A 20,851-nucleotide genomic window follows, 5' to 3' on the forward strand; every position below is an offset into this window, starting at 1 on the left:
TGCTACATTTGGTTAAAATGCCATACACAGAAAATCACTTAAAAAAAAAAAAAGATTTATGTCTTTGAGAGAGAGAGAGAACTAGAGGGAGGGTTAGAGGGACAGGAAGAGAGAATGGCAAGCAGACTCCCTGCTGAGCATGCAGCCAAAGGCGGGGCTCCATCCCGGGACCCTGAGATCAGGGCCTGAGCAGAAACCAAGAGTTGGAGGCTTAACTGGCTTAAGCCAGGTGCCCCCATAATCCCTTTTCACTCACAATCACTGGCGTGCAAACTTCCCCAATACACTCAAAAGCACATGACATAATTCTTATCTTCTCAGCTTTGACTTTTGCACATGCAGTTTCCTTTCCCTGGAATACTTATAATTATTCACCTATCATTGACTTTATTATTATATTATGATTTATTCTATTATTAATTCTTCAGAACTTTTAGGAAGCCTTTCTTGACCACCCGACTCTGGGGTGAATGCTTCCGGTACGGGCACACATGCTGCATGGCGCTTACTAGTTACAGCGCTTGTCATTGTGCCTTATCATTTTGTTGTCTGGCTGTCTCCCCGTTGGACGCTAAGCCCCCTGAGGGCAGGGACACCCTGTTGCTTAGGGAAGCGTCTCCAGCACGGAGTACACCCAGTGCCCTGTATGGAGTGGGGACATACTGACAAACCGACCTCCCTCTTACACTCCTCCAGACGACGACCACAAATTTCTTGCACGTAAACACAGCCACTAGCACACTCTCTGGACACCTACAAAACACCTGTCCCATTCACTCTTGTCCATGCACTGTCCATCACTGTGACTTATTCCCCAGGCTCAGGCTCTGTCACGTTCCTCACACACCGTCAACACACACAACACTGTGACACAGCTCCGATCCTCAGTCACTGTCACACGCTGTTTTTCACACAATCACGGTCACCATCTGGAGTCTTCAAACAGGGTATTGACTCTCCTACAGAAGAGGAGTTAAGATGCCAACAGTTGTGTTTTTCACATACGCCTTCAGATACTGTATTTTTTCATCCACATAATCCTTGACAGTCCCTGACGTTACACCGTTACGGTTACACACTGTGTCCTACCCACTCCCACTGGACGCCGACTCGCCCCGCACACGCGCACACGCGCGCATCTGCACACATACGCACAGGCGCTCGGACACACACACGCGCACGCTCACACACGCACACGTGCGCACACACATGCACACGGGAGCACACGGGTGCGTGCACACACATGCACACCCTCCACACGCACACGGACACAGGAGCACACACACGCGCACCCTTCACACGCACACCGGCACACAGGAGCACACACACGCATGCGCGCACACACACGCATCCTCTATGCGCACAGACGCGCACACACACGGGTGCAGACGCGCTCATACACACATGCGAACACACACGCGCGTACTCACAGACACGCACACACGCGCATACACACGCACACAGGAGCACACACGTGCGCGCACACACATGCACATCCTCCACACGCACGCGGACACACACGCACACAGGAGCACACGCGCGCATCCTCCACACGCACACGGGCAGGAGCACACACACGCATGCGCACACACGCATCCTCTATGCACACACACACGCACACACGTGCACACACACGCACACACACGTGCACACAGACGCACACACGTGCACACACACGCACACACGTGCACACACACGCACACAGGAGCACACACACGTGCGCGCACACACACGCACACACCCGCGCTCGCACACAAGCACACAGGAGCACACACACGCGCACCCTCCACACACACACACACGCGCGCGCGCGCACACACAGTCCAGGGATCCCAGGGGTCCGGGCGCGGGGGTCTGCGGCGCCCGAACCTCACTGCCGCGCTCACACCCGCTCCCCGCTCGCCCCGGCTCGGGGCCAGGGGCGCGGGGGGCGGGCCCCGCCCGGGGGTCAGCGCCCCGCCCGCCCCTGCGGCCCCGCCCCGCCCGCCCCTGCCGCCGCCCGCCCCGCCCGCCCCTGCGGCCCCGCCCCGCCCCTGCGGCCCCGCCCCTCATGCATATGCAGCGGCGCCCCCGGCAGCCCGGCCCCCAGACGGCCATTTGTCGCGGCGCTGGAGGCCGCGTTCGGCAGGCGCTGCGGAGACGTGCGCACGAGCGCGCCCCGGCCGCCGCCGCCGCCGGCCCCCGGTCCTCCCGCCTCGCCGCGCCTCGGGCGGGACCCGGCCAGCCGGGGCGCCGCGCTGCCGCCCGGAGCGCCCCCCGCCCCCGGAGCCCGCCCGCCGCCGCCGCCGCCGCCCGCAGCCCGCAGCCCGCAGCCTGCAGCCCCGGCCGCACGCGTCCCCGAGCCGGGCCTAGGGCGGGCGGCGCTCGGCGGGTGCCCATGGCCGCGGCCGGCTGGCGGGACGGCTCCGGCCAGGAGAAGTACCGGCTCGTGGTGGTCGGCGGAGGCGGCGTGGGCAAGTCGGCGCTCACCATCCAGTTCATCCAGGTGCCTGGCGCGGGCCTACCTGTGGCGGGGCGGGGCGGGGCGGGGCGCGGCGGGGGGCGGCGGGGGGCGGCCCGGCTCTGCCCTCCCGCGCCCTCCTGCCCTCCTGCGCCCTCCTCTGCCCCCTGCCCTCCTGCGCCCTCCTCTGCCCCCTGCCCCTGCCCCCTGCCGCCGGCGCGGCGCCCTGCTCGGCGTCCCGGGAGCCCCGGGCTTCTCAGGAATGTGTCCGGGAGGGCGGGGCCGGCCGGCTGCGGAGCGCGGACCCACCTTATCGCTCCGCGGAGGCCGTGCGGCCGCGTCGGGCTTGGTGCCCGGGCGGGGCTCGGGGCTCGGGGCTCGGGGGCGGGGGGCTCGGGGGGGTGGGGCGGGGGGCGCGGCCCCTCGGCCCCTCGGCCCGGCCCGCGCCTGCAGGGTCGCGGCGGCCCCTCGGCTCCGTCCGGGTCCGCGCACGCGGGGCCGGGGCTGCCCGCTCGGAGCCGTGCGTGGGCTCCTCTTTGTGTGCGCGCGTGTCTGCAGCGCGAGCTCGTAGGTGTCGCGCCCGGGGGACGTGGGGGCTTGGAGGAAGTTGGGGACGTTCCCCGGGAGCGGGGAGACCCCCTTTCCCAGGCATTCCTGGTGCCTCCCTGCTTCTGGCTCGGCCCAGGTGAAGTTCGGGCTGCGCCGGGCCACGAGCGCCCGGGCCGTGCCCTCCTGCCCTCCGCCGGCCTCCAGCTCCCCGCTCCCCCGCGCCCAGCTCGGCCGGTGGCTGCAGGCGAAAGTCAGGGTGCGGGGGTGGGGGTGGGGTGGGGTGGGGTGGGGTGGGGGTGGGGGCGGCGGCAAAGAAAGGGGAGCTGGAGTTCTCTATTCTTAGGATTTGCTCTTGTTAAAGAGGTGTCAGTGGTCTTCTTCGGGGGCTTTTAAGAAAATGAGAAACCCAGATGGTTCTCTCTGCTTTTGTCGACCTAAAAGGTGTGGCATATGCTGGAAGAGAACCAAGGGTATGAAGGACCCCCCCCCCCCCCCCCCACCCGGTACAACAGGCAACAAAGATATTCTTAAGATGTCAAGAGGACCGTGAAGATGCTCTGGTGGAGAATTAATTCCCGGTTTCCGTCTCATCCATTTGTCCTCAGCGGCTTATTTCATTTCGCTCAAGGTTTGCAGTGACAGTCAGAGGCGAAATACTGTTCACAGAAGCGCGGCTGCCGGTTGTTACCTTTCGTGTTGACTGAATGAGCAGTAATCGCTGTGATGCTACTTCAAGGCGTTTAAGAACTGCTGTGGCCTTTGTGTCCAGGAAGAGATGATGCTTATGTCATGAGCACTTGCAGCACGGTCGTTAAGTGGGTTAAAAAGAATCACACTGAGGAAGAGGGGGGATTGGTGTAAGTTTAGCAGGCCGCGGAATCAGGGATGTTGTCATGTTGCTATTTCCCCAGGGCCGAGAGAGACTTTAACTGATGGCAAAGCAAAAACAATTTATAGCTTAACCTTTATTAGGAGGCTGTAGTTGAGGGGCTGGCAGCGGCCGTGAGGAGTGAGAGGAGAATCCTGGGTTCTGCTGTTAGGACAGTTGTCACCTGAAAAGGTAAACTACACAGATGTAGGTCCTTTGTGGGGAGGGACGTCTGAATGTATTTGAATCTGTTAAGGTATTAAGGTATCGGAAACTTTTTTTTTTTTTTTTTTGCAAAATAGTTTTAGAGGCTGTTAAGATAATAACAGCAATTGCTGTTTTTAAAAATGATTCTCCAGAATTCATTTGTTAAAGAAACACCTCCTTTATGGAGAGTACCGTACTAGACGATATAAAAGAAGTAAAGGAAGCGTGAGTGGATGAGAAACACATGTATATGTATACACAGGAAAAGTGAGCTTTGAGTCTGTCTTGCTCTATCATTTATTGCTTGTGAGAACACTGCCAGGATATTCAGCTTCCTTGAAGCCTCAGTTTAATCATCAGTAAAATGGATAGGATCACACACACTGTAATCCTTTAAAGTATGGGAATGTTCTTGGCACTCTGTCACATAGTATGTACCCGGTTAATGATGGCTATGAGTAGAAGGGTCTATGTGTATAATTCTGTGACACATTTAAATACAGAGGGAGTTCGGAATTGGGGAAAAGTCAGTTTGGGAAGAATTGATAAAGTACTGCGTAGGCTTGGCCGGTGGGGAGAGAGAATGCATCTTATGTTAGTATGGGGGAGTTCTATATGCTAGTTTGGAGAAAGAAGGCTGGGGAGAGAGAATGCATCTTATGTGAGTATGGGGGAGTTGTATGCTAGTTTGGAGAAAGAAGGCTGGCAAGGAGGGGAGCGAGAGAGGCAGAGGAGTTGGAGCCAGTAAAAGGGAGGAATAAGGGCTCTGATGCCTTTCTGGAGAGATTGGAGCCAGTCCACCTGGATGGAGTCTCAACTTTGCCACTTGCTGCACGTATAATCTTGGACAAATTACTTAACCTCTCGGTACCTCAATATTCCTCATCTGTAATCTGGGGAACTACAAAGTACCACATACCCTTGTGGTGAGAAGTACATGAGTTAACCTGCGTCGAGGCGTAAAACAATGCCTAGTGCATAATAAGTCTACAGACAGTATTGTTGTTATATTAATCTTATATTATGGAGCTAAAGTGACTATTTATCATCTACACTTAATCGAGCCACTATTTATTGTCTGACTCTTGGGAAATTAAAATTCATTCTGTGATTGTCTAGCATTAGTAACTGGAGGGAAAGGAGATGGCAGGAGGATGATAATCTTAAGTGGAAGTCAGTTCTCTTTGTAGATCAGGATGACACAAATTGGTTTTATTTACTTTTTAAGTCTTCTGAAATATGACACTTTTTAGTCTTCAGTATGTATTTTTCTATTCTATAATCTTGAGCAGAAAAAAATGTAAGTTGGGGGATGGAAAATTTAAAAACAACTTTGTCTTTTAGCCTTGCCTTTCTTTGACCTTAGGTACACTTGTGACCTATGCATATGAAGAACTGCAAGATAGGAAATTAAGGCAATAATTACTTGACACGCCTTCTCCTCTTTAAAAATGAATTTGGCAGATCATAAAATGTATAAAAATGTAAAATATGTGGAATTAATGTTTCTGCTCATAGTTTTTTGAGAATGTTTTAAGTTTTGTTGGTAAATAGAATACCTAAATGATGAGTAAACCCTAGGTAGGAAATGATCTTAACATTGTACAAAATGGAGAGAGTTTTGCATATCTGGATTCTAGGTCTCCCTACTCAGGTGATGCTGGGGAATCTCTTAATCTCCCTTAATCTTTTCAAAGCTTTAGTTTTTTTTTGTTTTTTTGTTTTTGTTTTTGTTTTTTTTGTCCATAAAATGTTGAGTTTGGGTGAACAAATCTGTGCCTTTGAAATTCTAGGTTCTTTCTTATATAGTTAACTAGCTGTGTGTCTTCAGGCAAGTTTCTTGGGTTCTCCAAGCTTGAGTTTCCCTGTATGAAAAGGAAGACTAATAATAATAGCTAGCACCTTTAGGGTTTTTGGAATAAATACAGGAATGCATGCAAACCATTCAGCACAGTGCCTTCTGCAGAATAATTAATAATAATTGTTACCTGGTTTTATTTGCTGCTCTTATGTTACTTCTGTATCTTGTTCTTCCAAAACAAAACTTGTAATTTCTTCATTTTTCTTTGACATATAATCTGGTCTATTAAGTCTTTAATTTCTGGCACCGCGGTGCCCCCCCCCCCCCCCGCCCCCAACTCAGATTCCCGTCTTCACATGGTGTGGTATTTAGGTGATGAATGTTGATCCTGTTTTGAGTTGGGGAAACTTCGTTTTATCAGTTGCAAGTTGATTTTATAAAATGATGAAGTAATTATTGGGGTTTTGGGTTAATGCTTTACCTGCTAACTCTCAAAAGAGAGCATACACATGTTTTACAGAATCAGAGGGAGGAATTTCCCATCTTCTAGTCTTTGTTTAGCATCCTGACTTTTTACCTGAGCAGTTTGTCAGATTTTGAGCTGTGTAGGGGTAGTTGATTGCTCACCAGTTGTTTTAGTCAATCTTACAACCTGTTAGTCTGGACCTGACTCAGACATTGCTTTTTACCCAGAAGTTTGTTTTTGTTTTTGTTTTTGTTTTTGTTTTTGTTTTTGTTTTTTTTTGCTGCTGAATGCTTTTTCATTGCCTTTTCCTGAGGCAGAGATCCTAGAAGAGATTCCAAGACTCCACATATTTATGATATAGTTAATTGATCCATGTGTGAAGGGCGGGAGTTTAGGTCCTGGAATTGCTGCTCTACTGCAAGGTCTTAAAGACCATCTCTGCCATGAGAAGTCACTTAAAATAACTCGTGTCTGAATTTCAAACTATAGACTTATCTTTTGTGTGCAAACTTACTGTTTTACATTTTCAGAGTAATTTACAAATGAGTTCTTAGTGAAAAATAAGGCACCTCTCCCTATGGGGGTACTTATTAGAGATTGCCTAGTTTTGGTAAACACCTGAAATGGGCCTGCTAGCAATTCCTGCATAGAAATGGTAGGCATGCAAGGAGGAAGATGGCCACTTTCTTCAGAGGAGAAGCAGAAGGAAATTCTAACCTAGGGTCTCTTAAACCTCATTCTAATGTGTGTGTGTCTCTTTTTTGAGATGGGGAAAGTTGCAGGAGTGTAGTGGGGACATTTCTGTTGAGTAGGTCAAGAATCCTGTTTTTCCCCTTGTTATAATATCATTAAAAGGCAAAGTGATGATGACAGGCAGCCACCTACTGGAATGAGATTCTTAATTTACCTGTGAGGCTGAAATGTGGGTCTCTCCCAAACTTTGACGTCGGTAATTTGGTTAGGAAATAAATTGGCAACTTTAAAAGGGTGGGGGTGGGGGGGTGGGAAAGGAGACTTTTTAAAAGCAGTATTGTTTTTAAATTTTTAATGATTCCTTTTTTTCTTTTTCTTTTTTTGAGGGGGCAGGGACAGAGTGAGAGGGAGAGAGAGAATCTCAAGTGGACTCCCCACTGAGCTCAGAGCCAGTCTCAGGGATTGATCTCACGACCCTGAGATTATGACCTAAGCCAAAATCAAGAACTGGATGCTAAACTGACTGAGCCACCCAGGCACCCCTAAAGATTCAAAGTAAAATTGACCTCGTAAAATTGAAATAGATTTTGTGATGCCACATGAACCAACCTTCCTTTGTTCCTTCCAGGAAAAATAGAAGTGTCTTTAGAGTATTAGCTCTATTGTGCTTGCCTTACTGGAAAAGTAAGAATGAGTAAATGATTTTCACTCTGTTGGCAAACATTGTGGAGTTAATAGTGAATCTTCTTGCAAGGCCTTGATCTTGAATTACTTTGGGTGAAGCTGCTGAGTCTGTGTTTGGGTTTGAAACTTAGTTTAAAGTTATGTCCTTGGTAGGCCTTTGATTTATTTCTACTTTGCAAAAAGGAATGACACTCGGGCTTTTATAAAAAAGACCAAGATTTATATACTCACTTATTTTCTGTGTGGTTCTGAAAAAAAACCCAAATATAAGGTGTCTAAAATTATGTTTTTGGAGACAGAACAAGTTCCTATTGCCTTATAAATTATATTTTCTTTTTAGTATTTTATAAAAGCAATGTGATTGTTTATTGGTTACATAGCATTATTAAATCATAGTTTAATTAAAACTGTTAGAGTCACAGAATTTTTTTTTGGATATATTTAATATTGCCCACCAACTTGTCACCTCATATGTTGATGTTTTTTCTAGGAATAAGAGCATTGTATACAAGTAAGTACATGTTCAGTACTGAAAGTATAGCTATAAATGTCAAAGTAACATCCAGTGTGCTTTTTAAAAAAACTTTACTCACATTTTCCAAATGCTAACATTTTACCATGTTTGTTTTATCCCTTCCCTTATCTATGCTGTTTTTTTTTTAAATCATTTGAGTGTAAGTTGAAGACAATGACCCCTTATTTTTAAGTCCCTCTGTGTATATTTCCTAAACACAAGAGCATTTTCTTACATAAACATAGTCTATAACCAGAGACAGAAATTAACATTGATATATTACTAATATATACAGAGTTTTTTTTTCAGATTTTGCTGGTGTCCCAATAATGTGCTTTATAGGAAGAGAAAAATCTCAGATTATGCCCTGCATTCCATTTCCATGTCTTCTTTATTTTGGAATAAAGTCTTTATGTTTAGTCTTTATGTTTTAGGACATTGACATTTTTTGAAGAGTGTAAGTTATTTGTAGATTTCCCTCAATTTGAGTTTGTTTCCTTATGGTTAAATTCAGGTTATGCATTTTGGGGGCAGGAATAACAGAAATAATGAGTTGTTCTTAGTGTACTATATCAGGAGACATAAAATAGACGTAGATTTGAGTGATGTGTTTATCTTTTGACTCAGTAATCCCAAATCTAAGAATTTATCCTGCAAATATACTTCCAACAGTATGAAAATCACAGGCTCAAGGCCATAGCAATGTTTGTAATTAAAAAAATTAGAAACAAAAAAAAAATTAGAAACAATTTACAGAAGAGGAGAGGGATTGAATAAAATATGATACATTTACCCAGTGGAGCATTATGTACCTTTTAAAAAATAAAGATCTCTATGAACTGATGTGAAGTGCTTTTTAGGATAAATTGTTAATGAAAAAGAGTACAAAAGTATCTATAATGTGCACTATACTACCTTTTGTGTAAGAAGGAAGGGGAAATAAGAAAATATGCATGTATTTTCAGCTCTGACTGGATAAATTGGAGATTAATGCGATTATTGGTTAGCCATAGGGAGTGGGTAGGAATGAGGGGGAAGGAGTAGAGGGAATGGGGTTGGTGACCTTTCTGAGGATACTTTCTGACTTTTGAACCATGTTTAATGTTTCACATATTCAGTCCATAAACAGCAGACACCAGTAGCAATCAAGTGATGAAGAAAAAAACACCCTAAGGTGGAACACAAATAAATGAACTAAACCTTATTTCAAATGAGGAACATAACCACACTGAAGGGGGGAAAGAAAAAACTAACTTTTAAACTGAATGTTTGGACTATGTCCTCAGGATAGAGACAAAAAGAACTTGAAACAAACGTTGAACTCCAGTGAATAGGCTTTGTGTGTGTGTGTGTGTGTGTGTGTGTGTGTGTATTTGTGTGTGTCACAGAGGCATGGATTTTCAATTCTGAAATGATTTTCTATACTAGGATTAAGCACATAAGTAAATACATTGTGGAAAATGGGAGCCAACTTTCTCACTGTTCTCACCATGGAAAGGGGGAAAATTAGCATCAGCTCTGATGCTTGATTGGAGTTGAGGATATTGGCATAAATTCGTGGTTTAAAAATTATAGATGCAGAAATTGATGCATGCGAATACATATATACACATCTGTGCATCTTTTTTCCAGCTCTGTCTGCTAAGAGTGCATAGAAACATTGACTCCCCCATAAGCAATGAAAAAAACTAGTGCCAGATCTTGATTTCTTTTTCTTTCTTTCTTTCTTTCTTTCTTTCTTTCTTTCTTTCTTTCTTTCTTTCTTTCTTTCTTTCTTTTCTTTTCTTTTCTTTTCTTTTCTTTTCTTTTCTTTTCTTTTCTTTTCTTTTTTCTTCTTTCTTTCTTTCTTTCTTTTCTTTTCTTTTCTTTTCTTTTCTTTTCTTTTCTTTTCTTTTCTTTTCTTTTCTTTCTTGATTTTATTTATTCATGAGAGACACACAGAGAGAGGCAGAGACAAAGGCAGAGGGAGAAGCAGGTTCCCTGTGGGGAGTCTTATGTGGGACTCGATCCCAGGACCTGGGAATCAGGACTTGAACCATGAATCACGACCTGAACTGGAAGCTCAACCACTGAGCCACACTGGCATCCCTTGGATCTTGGTTTCTAAATACCATTCTTTATTAACAGGAACCTCAGAGAAATGACTGATCCCAGGGCTAGGGCAGGGAAATCTAGAAGATGAGCTTGGAGCATCGTGTAGTGCGTGAAAGTAAGGAAGTGCTCAAAAGACTAAATGATGGTGACGTGTCAGAGAGACACAACCAACGCAGAAGGACTCCCGTTGGCTAACTGGGACAGTATGACCAAATAATTATAGTATTTGGTTACTATTCATAAAGTAGGAATCTATGAATCCATAAGGATAAATAAATAAATGAAGAAGGGAGGGAAGTTCTTCCTTAAGGTAAAATTCTAACTAATAAACTTAGAGGAAGTGGTGGAATTAGGAAATCACTATTTGACAGTCATAACAATTGATTTGAGTCAGAATCATAAATAGATGTTAAAGCTAGTGGATTTGAGGGTAGCTGGATATTAACATAGTCTTGAAGTATCTGCCCATGAGATACTATTATCGAGGGGAAAATAGTAACCACTGCGGGGAAACCTGGCTGATAGCACCTTGACCAAGTGATCAAAACTAATGCTTCTGATACTGCTTTTGATAATGATAATAAGCAGTTTGTTTTACTCAGTTATGTCAACAAAATCTGGTTTTCTTAATCTAGCTAGGCACTGAGTGAAATTAAGCTTAAAGAAACCAAGTTGAGGCAAAAAGGGGACCAACTCTGTTTCTGTTTGAGAAAATTTCTGCCACGTATTTTCTAGCCACGTATCTTTCAAGGGAAAAGTTGAAAAATTTAAGTCACTACTGATTTTGGCCATGAGATCATAGCGTAATGACCTCCTTTTGCACTAATCTTGTATTTTGAGATATATAAAATATATATATATATTTTTCTGTGTTCAGTGGTAGATTTGAGTGGTAGATTTTCTCTCTTTCCCTCTCTTTTTACAACTTAGATGTACCTTAAAATTATTCATGATCTTAGGGCACCTGGCTGGCTCACTTAGTTGGTTAAGCGTGGGGCTCCCTGCTCAGTGGAGAGTGTGCTTTTCCCTTTCCGTCTGTCCTTGTTCATGCTCTTTCTCTCTCTCTCTCTCTCTCTTACATAAATAAAACCTTTAAAATATTATTCATAGGGGCGCCTAGGTGGCTCAGTCGGTTAAGTGTCTGTCTTCGGCTCCAGTCATGATCGCAGGGTCCTGGGAATGAGCCCCATGTCGGGCTCCGCTTAGCGGGGAGTCGGCTGCCTCCTCTCCTGCCTCCTTCCTGGCTTGTGTGCACCCTCGCTCTCTTTTAAATAAATCTTTAAAAAAATTATTCATAATCTTAAACATATTTTAATTAGAACATCAGAATAATAGTGTTTTATTCCCAGTTATGGGAAATGGGGAATTTAGCAGTTTCGTTTGCTGTTTCTCCCCAACTCTTTCATAAATTTAGTGTCCATAAGGCAACCAAAAATGTGTATTGCAGTGTTTTTAAAAGATTGTTTTTTTGTCTTTTGCATTTTATTTGCTATTATAATAGTAAATAATGTATTAATCCCTTTCTTATGAAGGGTTATTGCTTTTATTCACCATTTGTATCATTCTAACTGGTTTCAGTGCTTACAAGTAGTCTTTATCAAGTTAGTTTTTATTTTGAATTATGACTTAGAGAGTTCTTTCAAGTGCTTTTTACTGAAAAGATACCTAAGATAATATTTACTTTTTCATGATAAATTTGGCTGGATGTAAAATTATTGGGCTCCAACATTTTTGTATTAAAACAATGGAGGTATATCTTTTATTTGGCTAGCTAGCCTCAAGTTTCCATTCTGCAGGAATAACTTATTTTTTACTTGCGTGCTTGTAGCCTTCTCTTGTCATTGGAAATGGAAACATTTATCAGGGTATGTGTAGAACTTTTTCCCTGGGAAAATGAAACCCTCTCCCGTCTGGGAAGGTTTTCTTCTCCATTTTTGTATTAATTTTCTCTGTCATTTATGAAATACTTATTATTTATGCATTGATTCTCTGAAATCATACCATATTGTGTTAATAGCAAAAGGATAAACAAAAAGATAGTCTCCATCTAGAAAATTTGTCAGATTTCCCTTCTGTATCACTGATGAAGTTTTCTGGATATGAAATCTAATTAATTACTGTCTCAAACAGATTTAATGCCCTTGATATCTTAGTCTGATATTAACCAGTGATAATGTTCTCTTGTTTTTCCTTAATGCCACAAGGCTATTTTCCAAAGTTTGCTACTGTTTAAGGAAACAACTCTTTCCAGGGGAGGAGTTTCTTCTTATGTGGTAGGATAGTTTTTTTTTTTTTTTTTTAAGATTTAAAAATTTTATTTATTCATGAGAGACACAGAGAAGCAGAGACATTAGGCAGAGGGAGAAGCAGGCTCCCTATGGGGAGCCTGATCAGGACTGGATCCCAGGGCCCCGGGATCACGACCTGAGCCAAAGGCAGACACCCAACCACTGAGCCACCCAGGTGCCCTGGTGTTGAATGTTTTTAAAAATGTTGATTTTAGCTGTTCCTAGTGTTGGGGTAAAGAACTGACCATCTTTTAGAATAACCATGGGGCAATTTGGATTTAAAATTTTTTTTTATTTGACAGAATAAGAGAGCACTAGCACTAGCAGGGACATCGAGAGAGGGAGAAGCAGGCTCCCTATAGAGAGCAGGAGACCGGGATCATGACCTGAGCTGGAGGCAGGTGCTTAACTGACTGAGGTGCCCAGGTGCCCATCTTGGGGGCACTTTGAGTCCCAATCTTTTTTGATGTTGAAGGGCAGTTTGATACCAGGGAACTATAATTTTTGGAGTGTCAGCAAGATTTCAACAAATGTGAAATTCTATTAAACACACTAAGGCATTCAGTCAATTTTGAAGTTTTGGCTGAGAAGTATAATCTTGGAGAATTAGAAATGATTAAAAGGGATAGTTTTCAAATTTATTTACCCTTCAAGAGCCATGACAAAGCTGGGAAGGCAGTGAGTGTGTGTGTGTGTGTGTGTGTGTGTGTGTTTTGCTTAGGTGCCCCATGCGCACACACACACACATGCTGTAAAATGAAGATCAAGACAAAGGTTTTGGGATCCCTGGGTGGCGCAGCGGTTTGGTGCCTGCCTTTGGCCCAGGGCGCGATCCTGGAGACCCGGGATTGAATCCCACATCGGGCTCCCGGTGCATGGAGCCTGCTTCTCCCTCTGCCTGTGTCTCTGCCTCTCTCTCTCTCTGTCTGTGACTATCATAAAAAAAAAAAAAAAAGACAAAGGTTTTCTTGCTGTAAGTATAGAAATTGAAATGGCTTAGAAGCAAAATAAGTCCTTTCTTCAGTATATGTATGTGTGTGTGTGTGTATAATCTGAAATATGCTTATTTTATATTGTGTATAGATGTCTATGATTTCACACATAAACTTTTTTGTTGTGCTTCTTAAATTTTAAAATTCAAATTCAATTAACATATAATGTATGATTAGTTTCAGAGATAGTGATCAGTGATTCATCAGTCTTACATAATACAGTGCACATTATATCACGTGCCCTCCTTAATCTCCATCACCCAGTTATCCCATCCCTCCATCTCCCTCCCCTCTAGCAACTCTCAGTATTGTGCTTTTTTAAAAAATGAGATTAATTGAAAAAAAAATAAAGAAAAAAAATGAGATTAATTGTCATCTATTTTTCACAATAGTACTTAGGTAATTTATATGTTATAATGTATATTTTTAATGGTATTTTAAAGAATTTTTGTGTGTGGTTTTCCAGAGTATTTACAGTATCCTTAATGATTTGTAGAAAGGCATTATAGCACTGATTTTTGCATTATTTCCTTTGATATGAAATCTTGTACTTTTTATTCTTAGATAATTTTTTTTTAAAGATTTTATTTATTCATGAGAGACACACACACAGAGAGAGGCAGAGACACAGGCAGAGGGAGAGGGAGAAAGAAGAAGGGCTCCATGCAGTGAGCCCAACGTGGGACTCGATCCCAGGTCTCCAGGATCAGGCCCTGGGCTGAAGGCGGCGCTAAACTGCTGAGCCATCCGGGCTGCCCAATTCTTAGGTAATTTTAATTGCATTTTGGATATCTCCTTAATTTTTAAGATACGTATTTGGGAAAGGATCAAGTGGATCCTTTTGTGGATTTCTAGCTTTGGGCTGTCATCAAAGAACATGATCTGTAAATTCTCTGATTTGGAATATTCAGGATTTTTAATGGCCAAATGTATCATTAATTTTTGTAAATATTCCAAGAACACGAGAGAAGAAGGAGTATTCACTTGTAGCTTATAAGGTGCAAAGTTTTATTTAAATCTACTAAAATGGAATTTGTTCATTATATTATTCAAATCTTCTATATCCTCTCTTTTATCTATTAAATCTGTGAAACTGAAATACATTTATTAAATATCCCATGAAGACTGCGTTTTATTTTTTTCCTTGTATTTCTTAGTTTGATTATTTTGATGCTATGTCCTTTGGTTTATTGAATGTTAGGACTGATTCTTTGTATTTATTAGAATTCAATAGTATTGGGGTGCCAGGGTGACTCAGTTAACCCTCTGCCTTGGGTCAGGACCATGACCCCAGGGTCCGGCATCTGGCTCCCTGCTGAGTGGGGAGTCTGCTTCTCTTTCTCCCTCTGCCTGCTGCTCCCCCTGCTTGTAGTTTCTCTCACTCTCTCTCTCTCTCTCTCTCTGGCAGATGAATGGATAAAATCTTTAAAAAAAATTCAGTAGTATCCTGTGTGGAGTTTAACCTTGATTTTGATTCCATGATATTATATTGCCATTTCTGTATGCATTTACTTCATTTATATTTCACATTTCTTCTTTGGTCATTTTCTGGTTAGCTTTTGTGAGGAGTACTTAATGTGATCAAATCTGAGAATCTTTGTCTTTTTAGGGAATTCAGGCCATTTACATTTATTGTGTAATTTAGTATGATTATGTATTTGGTTATGTATTTGTGAAGTAATCTAGATAAATTTGTTTTTATCCTTTTTATATTTTGTTTTAAATTTTTATTTACGTAGGCTTAAATTTGTTTTTATTGCTTTATTTCTCTTGCATTGAGAATATAAATGTAGATATTATTTTAAAAGTAGAGGTGGTTTCTGTGAAACTTATTCCTTGTGTTTGCTTTTGTCATAGTCCTATGTAATCTATGAAATCAAACACCACAGCTGCCATGTTTTTGTTTTTTAAAAAGATTTTCTAGACCTGGAACAATTCGTGCTGCTTATCTGAGAAAAGACAGCTTGAGGTAGTGCAGAGAATCCTTGTGAGTCAAGACATTTATTTAGATCTTGGTTTAGTCACTATATGACTGGCTTTGGACAAGATAACCATTCTGTGTCTGATTCACTTTGGCATCATTATTTGCAACCCATTATTTTAAACCCATTTTAAACACTAGAATGTTTAAACTAAAAGTGTTTTAGTAGAGGATTTTATAGATTTGGCATATTTTGCCTGAATGTCTGCCCCTTAGTTGTATTTGTTTATACATTTTATATTTTTACATTTTTTAATTTAAATTCAATTTGCCAACATATAGTATAATACCCAGTGCTCATCTCATCAAGTACCCTCTACATTTTATGTTTTATATTTTAAGAGTCATAGACCAGGGATTCGTTTGTTACATAGAAGTAATTATATAGCAAAATAATATTTATTAATTGTTAGTATTAGATCTTGAACAGGATATAGTAAATAGTTGGGGGAAAAATGGGGGTCTTAAGAAAGATGAGTTGTATCTTTTATGTTCCATAGCCTCTAGTCACTGAAGAGGACAAAGAACTGAACTGTTTTTCATTTTGGATTTCAGAATTTCTCTGTAATTAAAATATTATCTATATGTAGCGTGTGCATATTTGAATTGAATCTTGAATTTTAGAAGTTAATAATAGCATTTAGTGTTAATGAAAATAGTCTTTGGAGAAGATAGTCCTATTTTAATTTCTTTGTGGAAATTCTGACTCAGGAAATGTAAAACAGCCTGACAGTGAAGTCTTAAAGATTTATTACTTTTGTCTTATTTCCTGGTGGGTTTTCTTTTAATACCTTGTTTTTGGTTAAATGATGACATGTGGTTGAGATTACAACAGTCAGCAATTTGTTAGCTGAAAGGAAAAGAATAGTAAGCAAGTAGTTGAGTCAAAATGCAAAGGAAGTTTTGTGATAGATACAACATTTTAGAAATCTTGTGGAGAAGATACATGACTATGAAATTTGTGATTTTTTTTTTGTCCCTTTAGTCTCTGAAATTAAAGTGTGTCAATAATGTAGAGAAATTCTCCTGACATTTGTGTGCATGTGAGCAAGCATACACAGGTGTGTATCTTACTCAGACTGAGAAAAAGTGAATTTAAATTTGGAGAAGGGTTCATAGGTTTTTGGAATTTAAAAAATGGAGATAAAATATAAAACATTGGACTAGGTCTGTGATAATTTAATGACTTGCAGATGTTTAAATGAATGGTTTTAGTAGCTTGAGTACTACATGAATTTATTATTTTCATATATTGGCATGGAATTTCCTTGCCAAAACTTGGTTTGAATTAGCTACTTTTTAATTATCAAGTTACTTAATAATTTCTTATAATCACTGCAGTGTTGTATGATCAAACACTTTTCATTTAGTTGAAAGTTAAGAATGGAGTAGGAATTGGTGAGATTGCATAGCAGTAATTCAAACTTCATCAAACGTTGAGTCTTGGGATTATTTTCTTACCATTATAAAGTTGATAGGTTCTGTAATTAGCAAGTGTCAAAATAGTATGGAAAATTTTGTTATAATGTTAGGTTGTGATTCTCAGTTTTTAACTTTACATTTAAAGACATTGATATTTTGTTTATTTTTTTTCCTTCCTTAATTGCAAATTCTGTATTTACTTAGATTTCTCTAGCAGTTTCAGGAAGGAGCCATTGGCTGAGCTGATTAGTCAAATGAAGTTGTCTGACATGGGTTACTTTAGTTTGTGGTTTTAGATGAACAGTACATGGTGCACAGCTGTTGCTCCAACAGCTTTGTTCCAGCTGTCTTACTGGCCTGTCACAAAATACCCCACATTCCTTTTTTTTTTTTTAAATGGAACCCCTTGTAATATTCTATACTTTATTGCTTAAAATGGATCCTACTAATTACTTTAATGACTTCTTCACTTTTATGCCTGTCCATAGCTATTTATTCAGGATGGTGCTAAAATGGATTATGAATAATAGATTTAATCTTTGTCATATTTATAATTTTTTGTTGTTAAAGTTGCAGTTGTGAAATATTTGTACAAGTTAAAGAGTTAACATTGAAAAAAGGCACCAAATTTAAATAATCTCAGCAATTTGGATAATAATAATTGGTATTTGGATAGTGAAACTGGCATCTTCTAATTCCTTATTTTAACCTTGAGTTTGTATTAATAAGTTTCAACAGAATTGTAAGATGAAGAGCACAATATAGTTTATAAAGCTTAGTACTTATAAAGGTAGACTTTAGTTTGTGTTTTTTTTGTTTTTTTAAAAGGTTATAGTTTTACATAATCTCTACATTAATGTGGGGCTCAAACTTACAACCCTGAGATCAAGAGTTGCATGCTCTTCCGACTGAGGCAGCCAGGTGCCCCTGGTTTGTGTTTTTGATAAAGTGGTTGGACTTCAGTTCATTTTACTATCTTAAATGGTAACTGAATTATAATAGTAATGGTTTCAAGTTTTGTTTCTTTCTTTTTTTTAAAATAAGGAACAGGGACCTATGCAGAACATTTTGAATCAATAATGTCAAATGCATGTTGAACATATTCTTTGTGTTAGATGTCATGCTAAAAGCTTTACCAGCATTGCCTCATTTAATCTTTACAGCTTATCATTTCTTTTTTATAGCTATGGAAACTGAGGTTCAGAGGTTAAATATGTTGCTCAGGATCCCATAGTAATGGCTGAGATGACTTGAATCTCTTTTCTGATAAAGCACCCATAGGTGCTAAGGGCTACACTATACTACCTTGCCTGAGTAAAATACCTTTCATGTAATGAGCTAAATTGCCTTAATAATGAAATCTTTGAGTGTTTTTTTTTTTTTTTTCCTCAGTGTTAAAAAAAAAGGTTTGTGAAGCATTTTCCATTTAGTTGAAATTAGAGCTAGGATTGAATAGCGAGTGAAGTTTTGTTTAAAGTATTGTCTTGCCTCCCTTTTTGCTCCCCTGCCTCCTTGTGACCGATGTCCCATTACTCCTGCACATGCCTCAGCTACTGCTCTCTCCAGACCTGGCAACTCCCAGACACCTGTGCATACCTATTTGAAATTCCTGCTCTTACACAGTATTATGTCTGAAGAATCACAGTCTGATCACACTTAGTCATAATCTGTGTGAAGTACACATCCATGACTCTTCTGAACCTCTATCCTTTACCAAGTATGCCCTTGTATCTGACTAATTCTTAGTCATATTTCTAGATGTGACTCAAGGTTCATCTCTAGGCCTTTCCCTAGGGAATATCCAGATTGGAATAGGTGCCCCTCCCATAGTATCCTATGCATTTTTTTTGGTGAATGTTCTGAAAGTTATGGAAGTAATGAATGACCCATTAGTGTTTTTCCTGAAGAACAAAGAAGATCGTGAGGCATTAATATAACCTTAGTACAGTTACCAAAACCAGGAAATTGTAATACTGTTATCTAACATACATTATTTAAACTTAGTTGATCCAATAATGTCCATATAACAAAAGAAACATTTTTTTGGTCTAGGATCCAATCCAGGATTGCACATTGCACTTACTTTTCATGTCTTTTTAGTCTTAAAGTTATTTGTAAAATATTCCACAGTTTGTGTTGTCTGATGTTTTCTTTTAAGAATCATATTGTGTAGTTTTGACAGAAATATCACAAAAGAGAAGTCTTCCTCCAGTACCTCATATTAGGGAGGCACATGTCTGTTTTTCCCAATGCTGGTGTGGAATCTGACCACTTAATTAGCCACTGTTAGACTGTTCCCTTTGTGATTAATAAATATCTTGTGGATAGAGATACCAAGGCCAGGTTAATAACTTGTTACTTTTGAACCTTTGAGGTTATATCTCTAAGTGTCCCACTCTTGTCTTTTCTTCATTTCCTAGCTTGCTTCTTTGTCTTCCGTCTTGTACTTGCTGTCTCCAGTTTGCATTTTGTGACAGGGATTTTTTTTTTTAATACCCTCAAAGAATGCTTGATTTATAGTCACATTTTATTTAGGGGCAGAAGCCCCCAGTTATACTATATTTTCCTTATTCAGTGAAAGGATCTATATCTTGTTGGCCTTGGTTTCCTCATCTGTGAAATGGAGGTTCCGAAATAGATTTTATCGGGCAGCCCGGGTAGCTCAGCGGTTTAACGCCGTCTTCAGCCCAGGGTGTGATCCTGGAGACCCGGGATCGAGTCCATGTCGGGCTCCCTGCATGGAGCCTGCTTTTCCCTCTCCCTGTGTCTCTGCCTCTCTCTCTCTCTCTCTCATTTTCTCTCTCTGTGTCTCTCATGAATAAATAAATAAAATCTTAAAAAAAAAAAGATTATATCTAGGGTCCTTTGAGATTCTCCAGTCCTTTGACAAATGACTTTATGAATTTTAAAAAAATTAATTGTTTTATCTTGTTTGCCCTTTTTTCCCTAAGGTTTTTAAGAAGTTGTCTTCAAACTTCTTTCTATACAATATACAATATCTAAATGTCTCATTGCTTTGGCTTACTTTGGTTTACTTTGATGGGGGCCATGGTATTCTTTGCACCTGCATTGATAATGCCTCTTCCCAAGGTGGAAGACCGAGTGTGGTATTCTCTTTTGGTGAGTAGTGAACTCATTCCCACAGCATTCAATAAATAAATCCTGTCATTCCATGGAGTTTTCTAAATTGCTTAAAAAATAAGAGAAGAAGAAAAAAAATAGAAGAAAAAAAACCCGTTTGGTCCAATAGTGTTTATTATTTTAAACACATGATTTATGTGTAACTTCTTTTGGAGGGTTTATAGAGTTTCTAATTATTATAATTTCTAAGGAAGTGAGAATCTTGATTCATTGTGGAATTTGGAACAAATTAGTTGTAGAAGTTAATTTCATTTTAAATAGTCAAAGAGTTGTGTTATTTCAGCATTGTTAATACTTTTAAAGTTCTGTAGTAAAAGCATTACGTTATTTAATGAATTGTAAAAAATTGCTTAGCCACATTTTATCTTTTTAGAATAATTCCTAAGAGTTTTTATAATACTAAGAACTCACTCTTATGATGTTTTGCATTTGTATAATACTTTAGTTTTCAGAGAACTTTTATATACGTGGTTTCCTTTTAATACCAGCAACAACCCTTTATGACGACAAGGTGGTGATCATGGTCATTGTTATTTCCATCCTAGAGAAGAGGAGATAGAGATTGGGAAGAAGTGATTTGCCCAAGGTCCTTTAACAAGTAAGCAGCGAAGCTGGGAATGGTTTTCCCACCGCCTACAATACATCAGTCTTCTTACTGTAGACTGAATATTGAATTGGAACAAGAATGCCAACACCTACTAGAGGGGAACT

The 20,851-nt window shown here is 40.8% G+C and overlaps 1 protein-coding gene across 2 annotated transcripts in view; it reads left to right on the forward strand.

Annotated features, from left to right (window-relative positions):
- Window positions 1–2,294: 2,294 nt before the first annotated feature.
- Window positions 2,295–20,851, forward strand: part of RRAS2 (RAS related 2) — a 74,504-nt gene continuing 55,947 nt past the window's right edge. Inside the window, exon 1 of one of the 2 annotated variants that reach the window (XM_041730005.1) lies at window positions 2,295–2,485. In XM_041730005.1, coding sequence (XP_041585939.1) covers window positions 2,378–2,485 — 108 coding nt within the window. In that variant the 5' untranslated portion in view covers window positions 2,295–2,377. The remainder of the gene's footprint in view (window positions 2,486–20,851) is intronic. The other variant, XM_041730003.1, reaches the window with a different exon arrangement.

Source organism: Vulpes lagopus, chromosome 15 (genome assembly GCF_018345385.1).
Source record: "Vulpes lagopus strain Blue_001 chromosome 15, ASM1834538v1, whole genome shotgun sequence".
NCBI classification, from domain to species: Eukaryota; Metazoa; Chordata; class Mammalia; order Carnivora; family Canidae; genus Vulpes; species Vulpes lagopus.